This window comes from Perna viridis, chromosome 7 (assembly GCF_037379345.1).
Source record: "Perna viridis isolate PV_CMFRI_1.1 ecotype Kerala chromosome 7, ASM3737934v1, whole genome shotgun sequence".
NCBI classification, from domain to species: Eukaryota; Metazoa; Mollusca; class Bivalvia; order Mytilida; family Mytilidae; genus Perna; species Perna viridis.
In genome coordinates, this window is record NC_142451.1 from 15,107,971 (window position 1) to 15,129,582 (window position 21,612).

The window sequence follows — 21,612 nt, forward strand, 5'->3', positions numbered from 1 at the left end:
TGTAGTAAGTCGAAAGTAAACCACCTATATTAAACCTAAAGAAATAAAATCTTTGGTCTTTAAGATATCGTAGCAAACAGCACAGACGCTCACGGATTCTCAATCCAGTTTTTAGGTGTTTGTGTTGCTTATTTGTATTTGAATTAGTATCACTTGCATTTCCGGAATTTATTGATGTATTCGTTATTTTACTTTCACAGAAATGGAAACCGTCAATTAATTTTGTAGGTTTTTTTTTAATATTAGGTGCATTGCAAGGGTAGAACTATTTGGACTTGATTTCTTGGGAAATACAGGAACCCGCTTGCTATACAAGCCAATGTCCAATGTATAACTCATTACGTGTAAAAGATATATACCATATACTAAATTGTAAAATAACAAATTACTTCCGCCTAGAATAGTGGAATCTAGTATTCAAGATATGTCCTTACTGTTCAAGTTGAATAGTTTTAAAATGAGTGAAAATATACGACCATTTTGTTGGAAGCATATGGGTATATGATTCCTGCTGTACAAGTCCTTAACTATGATGTTCTGAACATTGTCACGGTGACAAGTGATTTTATTTGCTGCTTACTGTCGACATAAATGATTGATTTTAAATAAAAAAATGTCTGTCAAAATGTTACGCAGCGTATATTGTTTGAAAGCATGTATGCTTACGATGGGAATGAAAAATAAAGTGAAAGTGGTTTATAGACGGGGAGGTGAGTGGGACAGCAACCTTTGATATACTGTTTCGATAGACTTGGTGAATTTTGCAGGTTAGGTCTATAACTGCCTCCTTTCCTAATATGGAAAACAGACGTGTAAAAATGCGTAAATGTCTAATAGCGCAGTGAATACATTTTCAAAATGTAGAAGTTGATGCATCTTGAAATTGATATACACCATAGAAAGATCAGGATGAAAATTTTAACCTTTTTGTAATAAACTTCAAATGAAATACAAACAGCCATTTAGAGTATTCCGCTAGAAAGGATTGGTTCAAGAGAGAATGTGACGGAAAGTTACATTGTTTTAACAGAGATAAGTTGTCAAAACGACACCAATACGATATAGTTTGTTTTTTCTTGTATTAATTACAAATATACTCCAATGAGTAAGAAGTGTGGATCATGTAAAAATATATAAATCAAGGCCACGTGACCACTGACTGACCGCTTATCGTTCCTTGGTGTATGTTCTTTCAACTTAAATCCAAATTCTTTGATCCTGTGTTGGTGTTTGGTGCCATTTTGTTTATATTTCGGTTTGTTTATATACATAGTTGTTGGAAGAAGGCCCTGGGTAAAATTTTCACTACGAGAACAATTATCGGTGGTTATCGGGTTTTAGTTTGGAAGATTTATTAAATATCGAATGATGATATCGTTCAAAAATTGTATCGAGTTCGTTCCGACTTTTGTTTATTTGTGTTTTTTAACTTTTGCCTTGTTTTTCTGTTGCTATGCTGAGATGTTTGTTTATCTATTTGTTTGTTTGTTTATGGATGCGTGCAACATCGATTTCCTAGCGATTTTTGTAAAAAGTTGAATTTTCACCAATTCTTTGTTTTGTTTGTAACACTTAATATGAAAGTTATATTTATTTTAGACACACTGGCGTATTCCCTTTTCTGTGCATTTCTTCGATTTATCACTACTACAGAGCGGACAGATTCATGAGTTTTGTATATGTGTAGAAGTGCGTACTGATTTATAGTTTCGAATCACATACTGATTTAAGCTTTTTTTTAACAAATTACTGTCTAATAAACTCGTACAGTAGAATAAGTTAATATTTCATTGAGAGGCTCGTTAAGTTGTTGACATCTCTCTTATAACTGTGTTTTGCATCATGATCTCTCAAAATGATTTTAGAATGAAGATTATCATGCAAATCATAACAAAACAAAAATGAACATTAAAAGTGCAGTTAAACTCGTTTTTATTTTCTTTAATAAGAATTGTTTTCTTGTGTTTTTTTTATAAAAGTTACAAAAGAAATGGTTTATTTCGTATTATTAAAGGCCCAAAGCAATACAACAGAAATATAAAGCCTTTATATCTTAAACTTAATTCATCCTTGATTGTCCTTAAATACTTACGTAACAATTTTATTAAAATGATTCAACCGTTTTTTGACATACTGCAACCGGAAGATTTCGAATGTGTTGTACACGAGACACAAAGAGGTTTAGCTAATGACCATAGACAATATGCACAAAATGCACGGTTGATTTACCAAACTGCACGCCTTCTCAATATACTGTACCATATTGCAATATTTTATATAAAACATAAATTGATCCCTTTAGTTTCGGTAGTTTACACGACTATGTACTTTTTCTATAGGCTTGATGACTATTTGATACGTGTAAAACCATTTCATTCTAAATTCTACATTTAAGGTTCTAAGTAACGGTTTAGGAGGCACATGCTTCAGAACAAGGCCAGTACTATACGGATTTTCCTTGCGCCATATGCTAGCTTCCGCAAGATTACAAGGTGCTTGCACTCTTTGACAAATTTTATATTGGGTTTGAGAAATGGTCGCTGAGAATTATGCGCGTGAGGCAACCAGTGCTTTATTTTGAACACAATACAGTACGGACATTTTTTTCCAAACAAAAAAACATTTTTTTTTCAATTCATTTGTCTATGGTCATATCTTATTTCAAAAGCGGGATGCTACACCATTACTATATTTAATGAAACAGTACCGAGTTAAAAGTTCAATTTTATTTGTTTTCTTTTACATACTTACCAACAATTAGATAAGAAATTTCCTACTTGTTTACTTTCGAATTGTGATGGTATTTCTTATTCAAAACATACATTATGTATTTATGATATTGCATGTTGCATTAATTTATTCATGTAAAAATAGATAATAAATGCCTTACTAATTTTCGAGATTAAAGTCTTAGAAATTAACTACATTTACCATAAAAAAGGCATTTTTAAGAAACAAACAAAAAATAATTCATATTTTTATACCCCACAAGTACGAGTACAGAGTAGTCCTAGAAATTAAAAAACTACATTATTTTTTATTTACTCAATTATAAACGATACTAAAAAATAACAAAAATTGACTGAGTTACTATTTTCTACATTATTTCTCATAATGACTATGAATATTTAACCTTATGAATATTCATATTTAAAAAAATGGTTTTAAATAAATCATCGATTTTCGTTGGTTAAAGATACGAATCAGTCTTATTTTCCATTGGGATTTAAAAAAAAGTACAGTACAGAAGCGTTTACATAGATGTAACTGGAAACCTTCCAGGCCACGCCCCTGCCTTTGAAGCAAACCGACATAATTGATAAATTCAGTACGTACAGTAAAACACTCGACACGTTAAAAAAGCTTTGCAATTATTTTCAAAAGATTGATTTTGATATACCGGACCCTTCTCATTTAGGTGAGTATCGCATGTAATCTTATTAATCAACACATAGAGAAATTGGATAATAGAAAATAGGTATAAAATTTGATCGTAATAATTCCGTACAGAGGCCTTATTGTTCTAAATACTGTTTACACTGCATTATTTAAACAAGATAAATTCCGATTTTACGAACGCGGTTTATCATTTACGCATAGTTATTTCGAACTAAGATGTAAGTATTTGAAAAATTGCGGATGTTTCATATCGAAACCCATTCATCAAATGGCAATGGTTTTTCATTGAAAAATAATAAGGAGCCATAGTGTGCTAAAATGTTATAAATTGAACTTCTCTTTAAATAATAATTTTGGATACATTATTCACATCATTGGAACTAAAGTAAGTGTGGCAATTTATACATGTGTAAATGTGGAAAATAATAATCAAACAAAGACTTTCTAGGTAATAAAATTGTTTCATATTAAAATATTTTAATTGTGTTTAATATGTAGAAAAAAAAAGATATACATTAACCATACTTAGTTAACATACGTAAAATCAAGATAAAAATTGATTAGTTCTGTATGTATTGTATTGTTATTTATAATTTATTTCTCAGTAAAAACAAATTGAGTATTTAAGCATACTCCAGATACTAATAGGATTTAATCGCGTTTGAATGAAATAGCTATTTGTTGCGGTACGATATGTGTATTTTTGCTAACTTTTTCTGTAATTTTTTTTGTGTTTTATTTATCGTAGACAAAACAGTGAGCTTAAAGGGTTTAAAATTGAGTCTCTTTTTTTCAAAGGTTTATCTTTACACAGACAATTCTAATCCGTTCCGTGACATGCTTTTCCCAAGAGAATATTTTTGCCATTAATGTTTTGAAGATAAATTACAAAAATCTGCAAATTTTACATTGATGTGGGGATAGGATTTCATGGAAGTCGGCGCTACATTTCCTTTGCGAGTTGACGGGGGAGATTTTCCCATGTTTCAGCGCTACGAGGTTTAAATTCGTTCCAATTGAATTCGTGATGAGTTTGAAATGTATTTTCATGCCGAATACTTAAGCATGTGAAATGCATTTCAAATATATTTCCCCAGACATTCAATCATGGCTTCACGAACGCTCTACTGAATTAAATAAAAGTTCGTGAGTCAGGGAGAAAATAAATGTCTTTTCTGGAAGTGTAGTAATTTCGGTCAATACTTCAGCATCTATTGTCCACTAGCCGCTATTACTGGTTGAAGACGAGAGGTCAAGTCTCGCGAGATTGTAATTATTTTCGTAAAAGGAAGATACATGAGTTTTTGGGCGAGAAATAATAAAGAAGAAGGTATTATTAACAACCATTTTTCAAGAACAATCCGACATGTTTCAAAGTTCTATCGGCGTTTCTTAAGAAATACATTAATCTCTTGCATACCAATGCTACTGGTGCCCTGGCTGCCTTAGTTCCAAGTCTCCAATGATTAAATTTTTCGCTTCGAGAAGCAAATAAGTTTGTCCAATTTGTGTGGAAATGAAAAATCGCTTTTAACCGTATGAAAGTGTAATGAACGTTCGAGGTATAAATTAGTTTAGGCTTTCAGGGTCTTAAAAGTCAAAGTATTGCCCAATCCTTGGTAAATTAAATTAAAACAGTTTCCAATCGAAATATTTTATTTGTTAACAATCATATTTTTATCAAGTTGAATTTTAATTACTCAAATGGACGAATGATTCATTTTGCTTTTCTGTCAATTTTGAAATATGCGGGTATTTTAGAAAGACTTTCTCATGTAAAACCATAAATTATTTACTACTCCATTTCAGCATCGCCTTTGCTAAGCTTTTTGATCCTTTATAAATAATAAATTTTCAATTTCATCCCATAACAACCGTCTCATATTGGTCATTGTACAAATTTCTGTCTCCTATTAGTAAATGAACCGTATAAAACTTCTATCAGAAAATGTTGTTTTAAAGACACATAAATTATCCAGACTCTCAAAATTCTGACTCCAGAGAAAATCGCTTTGTCTGTTTTCTATTACTTCCGATCACACCTAAAATTCAAAACTACGATTTTTATAGTTCATCTCCAGAGAACTACTTCTACACAAACACAAAAATATTGAAAAAGCTCTTGCATTTCTCTGCTTAACTGTAAAGCTATAATTGAGATCAGATTTTGAATATGCCAAGAAAGATTTAGAGACTATAAATTTGTGTTAAAATGGTTCTTCCGACACCTCTAATATTTCTATTTACTTGATGCTTCGTTGAACTAGGGTTTCAAACATTTAATCTTTATCATTATGGGCTATTTCTATTGTTCAAGGCGACTTATTTATAGGGCGGCAAATTGCTAGTTTATCAGATTTGTTGCTTCCTACTGGCAGAGTTGTAAAATGATACATAATATAACTGTTGTTTATATGGAGGATGAAATTGTAAAAATTTGTTCTTTTACCCTTAAATACATGTATTTCATGTTTGGAAATCTGTACACATAGAGTTGTTCTTTGTTTGTATCATTTATTAAAAAAAAATAGAATATTGTGTAAATACGTAAGAAACTGATGTTAGAAACTTATATTTTATTATAATTTTGAATCTGACAATTTAAACTAAAGCACTTAAATCGAATTTTGAAAGTAGAGAAAATACTCATCAAGGTTTATATTACGGAGAAGGTTATAACATTAGTTAATTTGATATAACACAACAAATGCTCTGTGGATAAGGTTGGGTAAATAAATCTTCGATTTTATATCATGAAAGGCTTTCTTTCTGTAGGATATGTGATGTGAGCAGTATGTTCACGAGACGTCTCAAAATATCATACAATGAAGGCAAAAGCTGACTGTCATTGTGGTGATTAAAAACGAGGAGTAAAAAAGATATATGAATGGATGTATTTTTAAAAAAATAAAAATAAGCAACATCTTGTCCATTTCTCACTTGCCATTTATAGATATCGGGTCAATAAGCGTAGTACAAATATAGCAACATGCTGCATGCAATAATTATGACGTCAGAACTCTTCTTAATAATTGCATAAATCATTTTGCCCCTGGCGGTTGATTTGCAGAAGCAAATACTCGGATGTTTATTTTTAAAACGCACGATTTTTATCTGATAAGTAAAAGTCAAAGTCGATGTCTCACGTTTTATTAGTGTTTGAAACTAAATAGATGTTAGCAGAATATTTAATCTATTTGAAAATTGAAATGATGGAAACTCTTCATATCCTAATCTGTTAATGTGGTTATATCTGTTTTAATCTAGTTTTCCTCGCGTTTTCTTCACATTCAATGCACGCTTATTGTTTACACAGTAATATGGCCAGTGTTTTGTGAGCAATTCGTCTAAATTACTCATAAGTTCATCTTGTAAGCTACAGCTGAATATTATTTATCGTGATTTGTTTGTGAAAAATATTTTATATTTAAATGTTTATGTCAACAGTATAAAGACATGTCTCGCTTTGTCGATGACATTCGGGAAGCATGTAGCTGTCCCTAATGTATGATCGTTTAACGTATCTTGTTTGTGCTGTCCGGTGGATCCCGAAGTAAATATGTAATGTATCTATATACATCAAAGACGAACCATGACGTTTTCGCTTGTTTTGGTTTTTTGCATGAGTTGATTAATTTAAAAAAAAAATAAAATATGGCATGTGTAAACTAGAAGTTTGTTTGGGTTTTTTTGCATGAGTTGATTAATTTAGAAGAAAAATAAATTATGGTATGAATAAACTAGAATTGAAAAAAAACTTTCATGTTACTATATATACATTTCAATTAAACCCGACAATATAAAACACAAAATGAGAACAACGTCGAATATAGATTGGAAACAGGTCGGCTTATTATTAATACCCATACGTGAATGTAACATAATAAAATATAGGTTTCATTATGACACATTATTATTTGTTCAAACATAAGTTTTAAATATTGATGACAAAAATCAACAGTATAATTTGCCGCTGGCAATGTAGAACAAAGTTGATGACTACAATATTTACTATTAAAAACAATTCAAATTTCTGATAATTAACAAACTGCTGTCATGTTTGTATTATTAAATTTATTTTTTTGTCTGTCTTTTGGTAAAAAAAGGTCTTAAATATTTCGGATTTCTATATTAGGTTTGTTCCTGTGTTTGTCAGTGAACCAGAGTCTATTTGTCCAAAGATTTAGATTCACTAAATTCAGCATCAGGCCTATCATTTTGTTAAATTCTGATAGGTCCTTTTTGCATATATTAATGTAAGGATGCAGACTGAATGTTGGGGTATAGGCTTTATCATCATAATTATGACAGAATTTTGGTTTCTATATAAGTGTCTGATGCAGTTTTCTATAATTTTGCTGCATATTAGGCATATTTATTTGTTTCGTTCGTCTTCAGTTTAGTGCAACACCCGCATGTTTCGATTCCAATGAAGGCACACATTTTGCATTCTGTTCTTTTTTTATTTTGGGGTTGATTTTTAATGAACAAACTTCTTTGACTTTGTAATGTTTAAGTAGTGTTACTCTAACTATCTTTCTTTTAAAACTCTTAATTGACAGGAAAACTATACAGATTTACTTTTGAGTAAGTATTTCCCTTGCCGCATTTCCACATTAGGGGAATTAAAACTACAATGTATTTTGGCTTATATTGACTACCATATACCTGCTTCTCAGTCGTAGGAATACTTTGTCATTCGTGTCGTGTATAGCATATCGAACTTTACAATATATATAATTGGTGTATTTTGTAATTTATAGCCACTGGTTCGATGCCTTTGCTGGTGGACCTAAGTAGTCAGAATTTTCTTACACCGAATTATATCAGATTTTGTATATCATATTTATCAAAACTGAAAATACTTTAAACATTGAGGCTTCATTCCTTGTATTGCACACGATAGATGTTTTGGTGATGGATTTGGCTTCCTATTTCTATAGTATTTGTATAGAGTACCTCTTGTATACAATTCATTTTTTGAATTAGATCTTCCTATAGTATGGTTCTAATGCTGCTGACGAGAGGTTATTCCTTGAAACACGTGTACACTTATCGAAATTAATAATATATATGATTAGTATTTTTTTTATTATTCGAACAACTCAGTTCATGTTTTTTCATTCTTAATTTGCAAAGCAAAATGAAATAAACAGCATTCATAACGATCAATGACAAGTGAACTCAAAGCAGAAGAACATGCACAAATTGACTGCGTTTATTATGACATCATCGTGTTCCCAGGAAGACAGTTTTTTTAATTATGGAGGACCAAAGTTAAATAAGGTTCAAGAGAAAAATAGATTCCTTTGCATGCTCCGCTTTTGATGTCAAAATACTTTCTAAAGTTGGAACAGAACAATCTGAAATCAAAGCAATATGTAAGGTTACAGAACAATGTAAATTGACTGCAATATTCGTACATACATGCAAGCCAATCTATAATTGGACTAAATCTCGTCCGTAAGTTTCTATTAGAATACAAACATGTTGCTTCCGTTTCTTTATATAAACGTTACAAGCCAACTTAAACGCATGATACTTTGTCTTGACATTAAAGCAATGTATGTGCGCAACTACTTTCGAAGATGGCAAACAAAAGAAACTTGATAATGAATATGTTTGCTTCACTTCCATATAACAAATACCGTAGTAGTATTTGTTTCATTTGATCTGAATAATTGATCATTTCCAAACAAACGAAGATTCTTTGCTACTAGAGAAAGGGTTTATATATATGCAGTTTGTGGGTATGTTTGCGTTACTTGAACGATTCGGTTGCTACATTTATTTTCCATCTGTATGAAGCTTGCGTTTGTTTGCTTTGTTTAGTCTTCTCAAAAATGAAACGCCTTATTGTAATGGAATGGATTTAATATATATTTTATAAGTGTAAGAACTTGATTGTTTAATATATGTCCAATTTTTAAAGACTTCAAGACCTTAAACGGTGTTTACACAAATTATAAATAATTTACTTAACTATTACCTTGGCAATACAATATGTTTCTGTTGTGATATATGTCAAAATCACATTGGATTCTGATGAATTGGGTTTGTACGACATATTCAACATAACAATTAATAACCATACCCCAAAGGTATAGGATTTCTAATATTTATAAATAAAATATACAGGATAGCACACTTTTTGTTTGATTATACATGATTTGCTATCATAAATACAAGAATTGTTAATGTTATGTCACACTTTTGATCTGGGAATATGACAGACAAATAATGAGCCATGATCTGTTTAATCTGCTAGGGAACTATGACTTTGGGGAGGTTGGATGCCATTAAACGGTTAAACAATTTCGTATTTTATGTGTTTCTTCCAGCCTAGTAGGCAGGGTTTGGAAATATGTTACTTATAAAGTATTTAGAAGTAACATCTTATTTGGTACTGATTAAAGGATAATTTTGTCTTTACATTATCTAAGGCTATTGTTTCCATATGGTGGCAAAATAAACGTCTTTTAGACAACATTGTGATGTTACAACAGGCAGGATTGTGATGATACAACGGGCTGTATGGTCTGGTGTTCAATACCGTATAGTCTGACTCTTATTGCCCTATATACAAAATTTGAAGAAAAAACATAAAAAACAACTGCTTCAAACAATCAAACGATATTCATGGGATAAGCACGTACGAGAAAAAAATTGCCACGGATTTTTTTTTATCTTAAAGTAGGGTTGGGGTAAGGATACAAATTTTTTTTCTTGGTGATATTAAGTAATTGTTTTTTTTTATCTTACAAACGTTATATTACAAAATCTTACGAGAAGGCGGTGGCTGATATATATATTCAAAGGAGGGTGAAAACATTCAGTGTAATGTCAACGTTTGCGTCTTTTGGGAGATAGGAGACAACCTGTTTTTTACTTCAGTATAAGCAATGTCATAATCTGCAAAGTTATAACTTTTTCGATAGCCCATTTATTATATGAAAAAAATAACAGTCCAAAAACCACCAAGACCACTTAAGGAGATAGACTTAGGGTAAGTGACACGACACATAAAAATCATTGGAACCTTTGTATGCAGCATTTTACATCCATCTTATGTAAGCATCTAATTAATTTGGATTAATTTTATTCTGCTTCAAACAAAAGCTTGAGAGGCCTTGGTGAAATTGAATATGATACAAACTTTACACTGATTTCAAGAGTTATATCCTTTACCCTAGGTCTACCTCCTTAAGGTCGTTATCTTATGAGTGTACACATTTGATACTTTTCTATTGGTATTGCAATATATGGTGTTAAGTGTAAATAAATAAAAGAGGTTTTGTCCTTCTCATTTAAAATTTAAAAGTGTTGTCTTATATTAAACAGTATTTTGGAAATTAAAAAACATCTCAAACAAGCATGATATTATTATGATAAAGGCAAAACATTAAACTAAATATACGTTATTTGTAGAGGAAATAAGATTTAGAAGGCTATGCATAAAAATAGTTAAACCAAAATAAGAGGAAGTACAGATGAGACTACAATAATTGTCCTTTAGGCCAATTGACTTGCGTATTAGAACAGTAAAAACAGAACAATACCATTGTAATGACGAGCAAATCCATCAAAACAGTTTCAAATAGATTAGCAAAGTGTTTCCTGAACAACTTGCATTACTAATGCGTTTTCATTTATGTAACCTTCGGGTGACATTTCATTGTGTACTAGAGAATATAAGCTTAAGTTATTTTCCTATCAATATTTTTTTAAGATTTTTTTTATCAAACCAAATATTGAAGTAATTTATTTACGCGAATGTCATGTAAGTTTATATACTGCTATTAAAAGTATCAAATTTTATTAAATGTTATTAATTTAGTAGTACCATTATTTTCACATTCAGAGTGTTAAAGCTCATGGTTGAAAACTGTTGCTTTTGAAGCGTGTTTTGTGTACTTGGTATGAATAAGTAAACAACTATGGTGAACATGAAAGTAGGACTTACAAGAGAAAAGGTATAAAAGAGGTGAGAAAGGTTGCTTATGATCATGTCGTGGATATCAAAATGGCCAATTATTTCCAACTTTTAAGTCGAATTAGTAGAGAAGAAGGAATTTAAAAGAACTTTGTATATTAACATAGATTGGAAAATGATGAAAGTTAAATGGCTCTTAAAACATCGTAATGTTTATTCTAAGACCCTTTCAAATGCGCAAGCCATTGAAAACCGTTTGCGCGAGTAAATGTTTCCACCTCAGAGAACAACGAATGTTCATTGCTCGTACGATTTTGAGTATCATTTTATAAAATATAAAAGCCAAAAAACAAACAATGTGTCATAAATAAAAAAAAATAATATTTATTAAATGACTTAAATTTGTTATTCGAAAAGATCAAAATATTATGAATACGAAATTGTTTTTCTTGAAATCGATCTTTTACGTATTTTTGCGTTTTATTGAATTTTATATATTTGTAAAAACTGATATTGATAAATTTACTTCTATTGTTAAAAGACAACTGAATAATTGAAAAATATAAATTTATCACTCTAAATTATTATGCTTTTTATTATTAGTAATTCAGAATTTGTACCGTTCATAATTGAAAAATGAAAAACAAACTAAAAGCAATTTCAAAATTTATAAATTTTGCCAATTTTTAATCATGAAATTAATAAGTATCACAAAAGCTAGTACTAGAAATTTTAGCCGACTTTGAAGTGTGACCGCTATCTCTTATTTTAAATGACAATGGACACAAAACATAAATTTTGTCAATGTTATTTTCCACACCTTCGTATAATGTGACAAAAAACTCCCTTTTAACTATTGAAACTGAGATATATAGAGGATAGGATGCATTTGCCTATCGTAAATCACGGCTACCGAAGGCTTCTTTTAAACTTTGTACATACACTCTCTCCACTTAGGAGATGATTTATGTTCCCTCGTTTTAGAAGCAACTGACCGAAACAAAAAACTGCTTCAGAAAAGATTATTGTCTGTTTAAGATATTTCAGTGTAAATTATGAAAAGGTATGAATAGATATATCTGGAGAACATCGAAATATTATAATATGGTCGTCAAAATCGCATTAACGGTGAATATAACCACTTTGTTCCGTCGTTGTGAAAAGAGCTCTTTTATCAAATTCTAGCAATGTCTATTTATCATTTGTTTGAGAGAGCATCTACACGAGTAATATTCGAAGACTTAAGTGGGTTAATGTTAATTCTAGATGTTTTTCTAGAATGCAAATTTGTTAAAAAGAACATTATCGGTTGTCTAAAAATTACATATATTTTCAGTAAAATTTCATCCTTGTAAATTTTACACTCGCCTCTGTTAAGCAAGGTATGAGGTTTATTCTCATTGGGTAATATTTTGTAACTAGTGACCCGTACAGAGTGTAAGTTTATGCCCACGTGGGTTTACAGATCGACATATCTAGTTTTTATTTACGCGTACGAGAGTGTCTGTATATACTTGTTGAATAATGTCGGGATGTACAAACCATATAAATGAGGGAAATAGTTTTACTGTGATAGGTCAGGTAAGTCATAAATTACATTGTAATTTTTATAAGAGTTGATGAAACAAGTGAGGGGTTCTCTATTTAAATTTATTTCTTTATGTTGACAAACGAATTCATAAACCTGCATTTAAAATTGATTTACTATTGGTTATTTGACTCACGTGATCAAAATGGCTTCATTTCAGTGGCGACTGCAGTTAAAGTCAAAGAGGCATCCCATAAACGAAGAAATTGACATCACTCATCCTCGGCCGACCCTGACCGCATTAGACAGTTTTACGATCAGAAAGTAAACCAAATGAGTTCCTACTTTGTGAATTCGTTGTCTACGTGTTACGGGGGACAGACGCTTGGTTTGGATAGTTGTGCTGAGGGAAATTTTCACAGAAATGGAACATTTCAACATTCCGGAGGGATATACCCAGGATTCCATGGGTCGAGATACCCATTTTCTGCTAAAGATGAACGATTAGATGATCACAATGGTGATTATTATGCCACTCAGAGATTGAGTCATATGCCGCATTCTAGCCCTTGTTCTTCACCTCATAACCTACATGGCGGGACTCCAAATGTACCGAGCGTGCATCACATGCATTCGGCAAGTGATCGTAATTGCAACATTAGGACATCATCAAATAACAATAACTATTACCCAAATGGTCAGCTGACCAATGTGGATAGGAATAGATCCCCACCGTCACAACAACCGCCTCCGGTGTCTCCTCTCCCTCAGCCTCAAACACCCCACTCCCCCCGACCATCAGATCAGAGTTACGGAGGCACTCCACAGATATATCCATGGATGCGACGAATGCAATATTCACAAGGTAAGCCATTAACCCTTCCTGAATTTGTTATTTTTTATGCATCGTTTATATGTTGTTTACATTTTTGTTTGAACAATCATCTGGTTTCTATATTTTTCATTAGTTTTGTTGTTTTGGTTTGCTTAAAATGTGATTGATACTTATTTTTTTCCTTATCCTTTTTTGGTTTATGCCCTCCTAAAATGTATTGTTGTTTACCGTATTCTTTTGTTTTATTTACATGTGATTTAACATGGACTAAGATTTGTTTTTTATATGTAGAAATGTTACCTCCAAATAATTTTCTTATAATAAAAATATGTTAGCGTGCTTTATTATAAAAAAAATATCAAAAAATTCAAGTATGCAGCAATATAATAAAATATTTTACTTTTTATTTAGTATTAATTAAATCCATATAATTTTTTTAAATGTCGGCTGTATACCTCCGTTTTGTTTGTGAACAATCAAAGAGTTACATGTTAAATTACATGTTTATATTTTCGCCATATTTGAATAATCTGACGACTTATTTTAATTTAATATTATGTAAACGAGTAGATGAAAATCTGACAAACCCTTTACTCGTATTTTGAACTAAGATGTACCTTTTTAAATTCTCTGTTGATCGTCCTTTTTGTATATTTCTGGCCATATTAAAATTATATTGTCCCTTACTAACAACTAGAAATGTTGTTTTTTGTGGTTAGTGGTTGTGATGTATACGTTTAATGGCGGACGATACACGCAATTGTTAACAAAATACTCGTGAATGTCACAAATTGGAATATCTTTACGTTAACTAGACTTTGTAATGCAATATAATAAATCTAAAGACCTAATATACTTCATATTTGAAATGGAATTGTATCACTCATACATGATATTAACACATAAAGGTAAATTTATTTTCACAATAAGTATTATTTACGTCTTGTTTTATTTGTGCCGTAGCAGTTAAAGTTTAAAAGTATGATAACGGGTACACCATCATTCGTTAATATAATAATTCAAGCTCATTAAATAAAATTTACGAGCTAAATTTGGTATAAATAGGTATTATGTTTACCTTAAAGAATGTTGAAAAGTACAGTTTTACCGGTATCTTTATGTGATCAACGGCAGTAAATCCGTTCCGCCATGTCAATTGGAATGGTCATAATTGAATATTTAGCTTTATACTATACTTGAAGACATCAAGTCCAATGATGGATGTCATATGAGAAATTTACATTGATGTTTATTTTTATAAACATTTTGTAGATGCAAACGTTTTTTTATAACGTTATGTTACTGAATTTAATTATGATAGGAATATGAAGTGTATGTTTTTACCTCATTTTTAACTTCATAATATCTTTTACAAAGAATGGAAATCGTTATGGTACTTCGTACGTTATATTTTATAGTATCACATTGACTTTTATGCATTAACATTTAAGTTAATTTTTTTGCGAAGAATCAACAGGCCTGTTCAAACTTTGTAAAATCTAAACAACTTTCTCCACATGATTTTCGGATAATTTAATGCTTTTAAAAAGGTGTCGAACGACGGAATTTTCCAGTCTATGCTCAACTTCTCATTTATTGTAGAGTTTCTTGCTGTGCACATCGTAATGCTTTTGTAATCGTTGTTCCTAAATATTATAATACGAGCTACTTGTCAAAAATGATTTATGTCCCGTATAACGAACTCTCTAGGCAATGAAGTCAGAAAAAGTCTATTACAACGGTAGCCTGATCACTTCGGAAAAACATATCTCAAAGAGAATTTAATGCTTGAATACTTAGTGCTTTGATGTTTTAATCAGCCATGCCCGCTTGTATTTGATTGACTTTTTTTGTCTCATGTGAAGTTTGTGTGCATTGCACATAAAACTGTGTTTTGTATCAAATATCATTTCCACTTGAATGTGCTGGATTTGCATATATTGTACTTTAAACTTGTACAATCATTTCCCTTAAATTAAATGAATACATTATAAATGCATGTTGTATTGTGGATTTTTATCTAAATAAAAAAAAAAACAAGCTTCTAATTTTTGACGATTTCAGTAGCATTAATTAAATCTCTTATTATTTTACAATAATTTTTGTAAATATTGCAAATAGAAACGTGAATGTCAGCAAATATTTAAATAAACTTCAAACGTGGTTTTGACCAAAATTTACTCATCTGACACGAAAACAATATATCTTAATAAATTTGTCTTATCTACAGTGTATTGAACACAATTGTTTGTTCTTTCAAATACTTTAAACTGTTATTTAATATGTCAAAACAATGATACAAAACTTTGATAATATAGTGTCATTGCATGCTAACCACAATGGCATATTTTAGGGGTACAGTAAAGTCAATAAGGAAAGCTACGGAAATATTTATATGATTCAAATTTCATTTTTTATTTATTTATTTTTTATTTGCAATTGAAATACTCTTTCATTCAATGGAGTGCTGTCGACCCAATCTTAAATAGATTCATGGATGACATAGGGATATTGCTAACTTTGTTTATAAAAAGTGAGGAAAGTGTACTAAGGTATCTGTCACAACAGTATATTATTTCAGTTTTTTTAATATTGATAATGTTTCCTAGAATATCTTGTTCACAATTCATAACATGCTTATCACATGTTGACATTAACAACTCAGAAAATCTTCCATGTTAAAAGAAGTTATAAATAGCAATAATTTTGCTAATGGGTATTAATTCGTCATACGCCAGAAGATAAAAAATAGTGGTACAATACTAGGCTAATGTCGTATTGATCAGTACACAAACAAGTCAAACAAAAAATAATTTCATATCTAAAATATTGCTGATTGCTTAATGATACGTCGAACATATTGTGGTATTGTTGTTTGGTTAAATAAGGGAAACAGTTTGCCTAGTCATATTGCTGATGGTCAGCTAGATACAAATGTACTTCGGTCAATTGGCCCAAGTAGTGAGAAGCATTACAGACGTGTAATTACTCCAGCATGAGTTTTATGTGTCTGAGTTAAAGCTTCAATTGATTTTTACTGCCGACTCATGGAGAGAAATGTAACTAGATAACGGATCTTCTAAAACAATGCCACAAAAATCAATAGCCATAATTTATATTTCTGTCAGTTAGCCTAAAAAATCTTAAAACAAGACCATTATCATCTTAGAAATGTGATTGAAGATTTCCATTTTTATTGAACATAATTTAGGGATCCATTCTCTTTTATCATTTGATATGCATGCAATTCTAAAGAGGCTAGCTATTAATTATTCATATAAAAATAAAAGGATTTTCTTTTGTAATTGTCTTCAACTATACATACATAGTAAAATACCACAAATCATTTTTGATATATCTAAGGAGTTTTCTCTTCTTTATTTCTAAATTCAACACTTTTTTAAAGCATTTTTTGAATAACAACGGTTTATAATTCGAATGAAAATTTTATTTCAATGTTATGGTGAAAATTCTTCAGAAATAAACTATGATAATTCTGTGTTAATTAGTTCATTTTTTTTTTCATTTTGAAAATTATTTGGATTACAAAACAGTATAAAAAAAGACAGTAGATAATGTTTTTAAAAGTTTATATTTATTGATAGCAGTACCATTCTCCTACACTTAAAAGATAAAAACAAACCGTCACGTGTTCTTTATCCTTTTTATCTTATCCAGGAAAAAAAAACTCCATAAATCAAAAGAAAGCTAAACAAAAGTCAAAAAGAAATCGGACATTTCACTGAAAGACCATGATAGATATATAATTTGGGTATTGTGAAAACTTCGTGAGAAGTTTTCTGCTATTAGAAGGCAAATTGATTTGGTTATTTGGATGATTTTATTCACTTATTGTCTTTTTTTCAAGTTAAAACGCGTTAAAATTAATCTAACTTACCATTACATTATCAAAGAGAATATCGTTCAAACTCTTAGTATTTATATTTGTTTGAAGTGGTAATGTGTAACATTTAGAAAAGATGAAATGATTTAAATTGTAAAACAATTATTGGAAAACAATTATCCGTTTATATTTATTGACTATTATTATTTATTCGTTATATTTTGTACGCATTTAGCTGGAATGCATTCAATCTTAATAAGTATTATTGAATCATTCGTACGGATACGTAACACCCTGTCTAACGTTGTTTCATTAAATTATTCATATTGAAGTTAGAAATAAATTCAAAAAAAAGTATCTGTTTAATTAAGGAAGATTCCTGAACTGTTTTTATCCGATTTATTATTTTTTTTAACTTTTTTTAATACAATAATATCTCAAATGGACTTGATCTTTTACCAGTTTTATATCTAATTTTTAACACTTTTTTTTCTTTTTTTTTATTTAAACTTTATACGTCAATATTAATCAACAAATGTTGAATTAGAAGAAGGAATAATAAGAACTGGTATCAAATTATTCTTTCATACCCTGAGAGAAACTAAATTAGTTGTAATATATTGTTTACCACGGAGGTAATCGTTTTGTTAGATTTTTACGAAGTTTGCTGTTTGAACAAAATATAACGCCATGGTTTAATTCATTATGCCTGAAAAAAAAAAACTTTCTGATTTTTGAACAATTGAAATTAATTTCACTTGACCACTTATTTGTTTTATAAGGGTCTTGATAAAACCGTCTATAAATGTGTCGAATTTGTTAAAGCATATAATACATTTATGTTACTTACCACTTTGCATACAGTTGGATTACAGTTCTGTAAAGTAAAAGATAAATGTGCAATGTTTGTATTTAACAAAATTTGGGGGAATTTTTATAATGTTATTAAAATTTTCTTTATAATTGAGAGAAAACTCAGTTTACAAAATAATCAAAATAATGTAGAATGTTAAATGAATATGGAACAGAGTCATTAAAATAGGAGATAAATAAACAGTAAGGAAAGAAAAATAATAAATAACAGTGCATATAGAGTGCAAACAACATGTCTTGTCTTGTCTTAATCAAACTGATCGGATCCTGAAAATATTACAATGATAGACATGGGTATAGTTCTTTTAAGCGGCCTTATAAAGAACATTTATATCTTAAAATTAATACAACATTCAAATTATATATATTTACACTTATGATTGTTCTTAAAAAACTGTATTAGAATTGTTAATAAAATATAACGGTGCTGTAATTAAATGTATTCGTTCAACTACAAGTAAAGGAAAATTAGACACAAAGAAAGAAATAGTACGATACACTGAAAATGTTTGAAGACTTGAGTAATTTGAAGAAGTGTATAAAGTGTACTAGCAACGTGAACCATTCAGATTTGCTTGTGTTTGTTTTTTTATTATTATTATTACTTATTGCACGTTTACTTTAAACCAGTTGTGGCCTAAGTTTGTTTTAACATTTGGGAATATTGAATTACTGTTTCAATTTTAACATGTCTGTCCGACACACTTATGAAAGAAATCTTTTTAAAGTGCAATAGCGCCCACGAAATATATTCAAAAATTTGATGTTCTGCATAATTAGTTTGGTGTTCTTAGTTTAATATATACATATGTTAAAATGATCTGTTTATTTTTCTCACTCGATTAAAATATTGACGCGTATGATGGAGTTCTATTTTAACAGACATCTTACTGAACATTCTTCTGTTTGGTTTATTTCTTGTTCATTTCAAATTGAATAATAATATCTTACTACGATGACAGAATAACTAAACGCAAATGGCTAAACTAATGATTGAAAAATATTGATCATAAATTCAGGTATAAGGTATTATGTATCAAAAAGACTAGGTCGTGACCTCTAGAAGGGAATCAAACACGTTTCAGTTATTCTTTTGATAAAATTGTTGAAGTTTGTACTTTTTATTGGCAGGACATCTTTGGCGCGTCATCAAATATCGTTTAAACAGCATAACAGTATTTGTGACGTATTACTCAAAGTACACATACCTGACGATTTTCCAAACTTATAATTTATCTTTAGTCTTTTGACATAAAACGAAATATGCTTTAATGCCTGATGATTTTTCGTACCTATTGAAAAAAATATCGAACAATCGGTTTTATGTACCTCCACTGGCTGATGTACTTGATTTTGTATCATTCATATAAATGGCTCGATTTTTATACCAGAGGGTTTATCCCTATAACTGCAATGAAAAAAATATGAGTTAACAAGAGTACATAGAATCTTTATCCGTCCATAGTTTTTTCTTTGACGTAATGAACGTCAATAATAGATACATACATTACTGAAATGACACCTAACTACACGAATGACACAACAGCAATTTTGTCTGCAATCACTGCATATTACTTTAATTATTAGTACAGCTCATCACAACAATTTTCTGAAGTTAGTTTCTGGCAACTCTTATGTGGCGAAACGCGATCAAAATACAAGTTTGTGTATTATTGAAATAAAATGATAAAAACCCACTTTATGAAATATATTCTTCTTTCAATAATTTTGAAACAGTGTTTTTTTTATTGCCATATAAGAACATGTCTTTGCAAAAACTCATAACACATTCTACAATATTCTTTCACACAACAAAATTCCTAAAAGTTTCATCCTTGCAAAGTGTAGAAATGATAGAGATATTCGAAAGGCTATTATATAGTTTGCCGAGTTATCTGCTCCTTCTTGTAAATTTATAACATCTTTCAGGGAATTCTCTTACTCGTTTTTACCATTTTTACCAAGTGCAGGTTCTGCAAAGGTCAATTCACCGAATACAATCAATGTATATGTGCGAACAATCCTTCAAACTGGTGTGTTGAAAATCAGTTATCGCGCCATGGTAGAGGAATTGACAAGCGGAAAAAGTCGGGCAAAACCAATATTTTCTGACGAAAAGGTTCTAATTAATCGATTTGTTTCTTACTTGCCATTCAATTATGACTTCATTCACATTGGCAATGGATAGTTCTTCCAAAAGTACAGGGCACCGATCAAAGGACGGGTGTAGATTCTCTTGGAACATTGTTGTTTGTTTATCTAACAATGCTACGGTTTTAATAATAAAACTGATTTATAAGTACAATATGTACTGGGTTTAACAATCTTATAATAAATGTAAAATAAATGCAAAGCTTGTCTTAAAATGTGACAGGAAACATTTGTTCTATTATGTCTAAATTAGATGACAAGTCTGTAAAAGTTCATTATAAATGTTGTAATTTTAATTAATATGCAACCCTTATATGTCAAATTATTTAAGTTTCAAATATGTACAAACTATTTTTACCACACTAAGAGTAAATGTAACCTCTCCACTCCTCCAGTTAAGACAATACTTAAATCAGTTTGTTAGTATTACACAGCTAAAATGAGGCAATACTAAAACTGTATTAGGATAAATTACTTTGACTTAGCATATTGGTTATTAAGGAATATCAGTAATTTTCTAAAATAAAAGGAAAGTTCGTATTTTTTTTACCGGTGCCATTTTTAATTTTGTAATGAAATACAATGAAGGATGAAGACAAAAAAAAGACACACATAAAAAGCCTGAAAACATTGTAATAAGTACATGAAGTTAACAACCTTTTTTTCACAAACAGTACTTATCCTATATAACAAAAAAGCTGATTTGAAACATGCATTACATAAGCAAAAGATAAAGAAAATAATAGAAATGTTCTAATTCTAATAAAAGTTGTAATTTATGTGAAAGTTCTTGTAGAGTTTCAACCATAAACACAATGACACGTAATATCTTCACATACCTAGTGATTTCAATGAAATTTTAACGAGTTAAAGATTTACTAAATTAGAGTAAGTATATTCCATGATTTGTCTTAATTTATTCAGTCTTCATTTGGGACATCAATCATCAAAAGTGGCGGCCATTTATCAGATATCTTACAGCTATATTTCAATTTTATGGATTCCTAATTGATGAAACTAAAGTGAATCTTAAGTTAAGGCCCATAAAA

General features: G+C 30.1%; 1 protein-coding gene across 2 annotated transcripts in view; it reads left to right on the forward strand.

The window, feature by feature from the left end:
* The window catches only part of LOC148611493 (uncharacterized), a 48,998-nt gene that overhangs the window by 16,250 nt on the left and 11,136 nt on the right, over window positions 1-21,612 (forward strand). The window contains exons 1-2 of one of the 2 annotated variants that reach the window (XM_088592091.1): window positions 3,302-3,418; window positions 13,081-13,725. In XM_088592091.1, the coding sequence (XP_088448217.1) occupies window positions 13,194-13,725 (532 nt within the window). In that variant the 5' untranslated portion in view covers window positions 3,302-3,418; window positions 13,081-13,193. Of the gene's footprint in view, window positions 1-3,301; window positions 3,419-13,080; window positions 13,726-21,612 lie in introns of those variants that run through there. The other variant, XM_088592090.1, reaches the window with a different exon arrangement.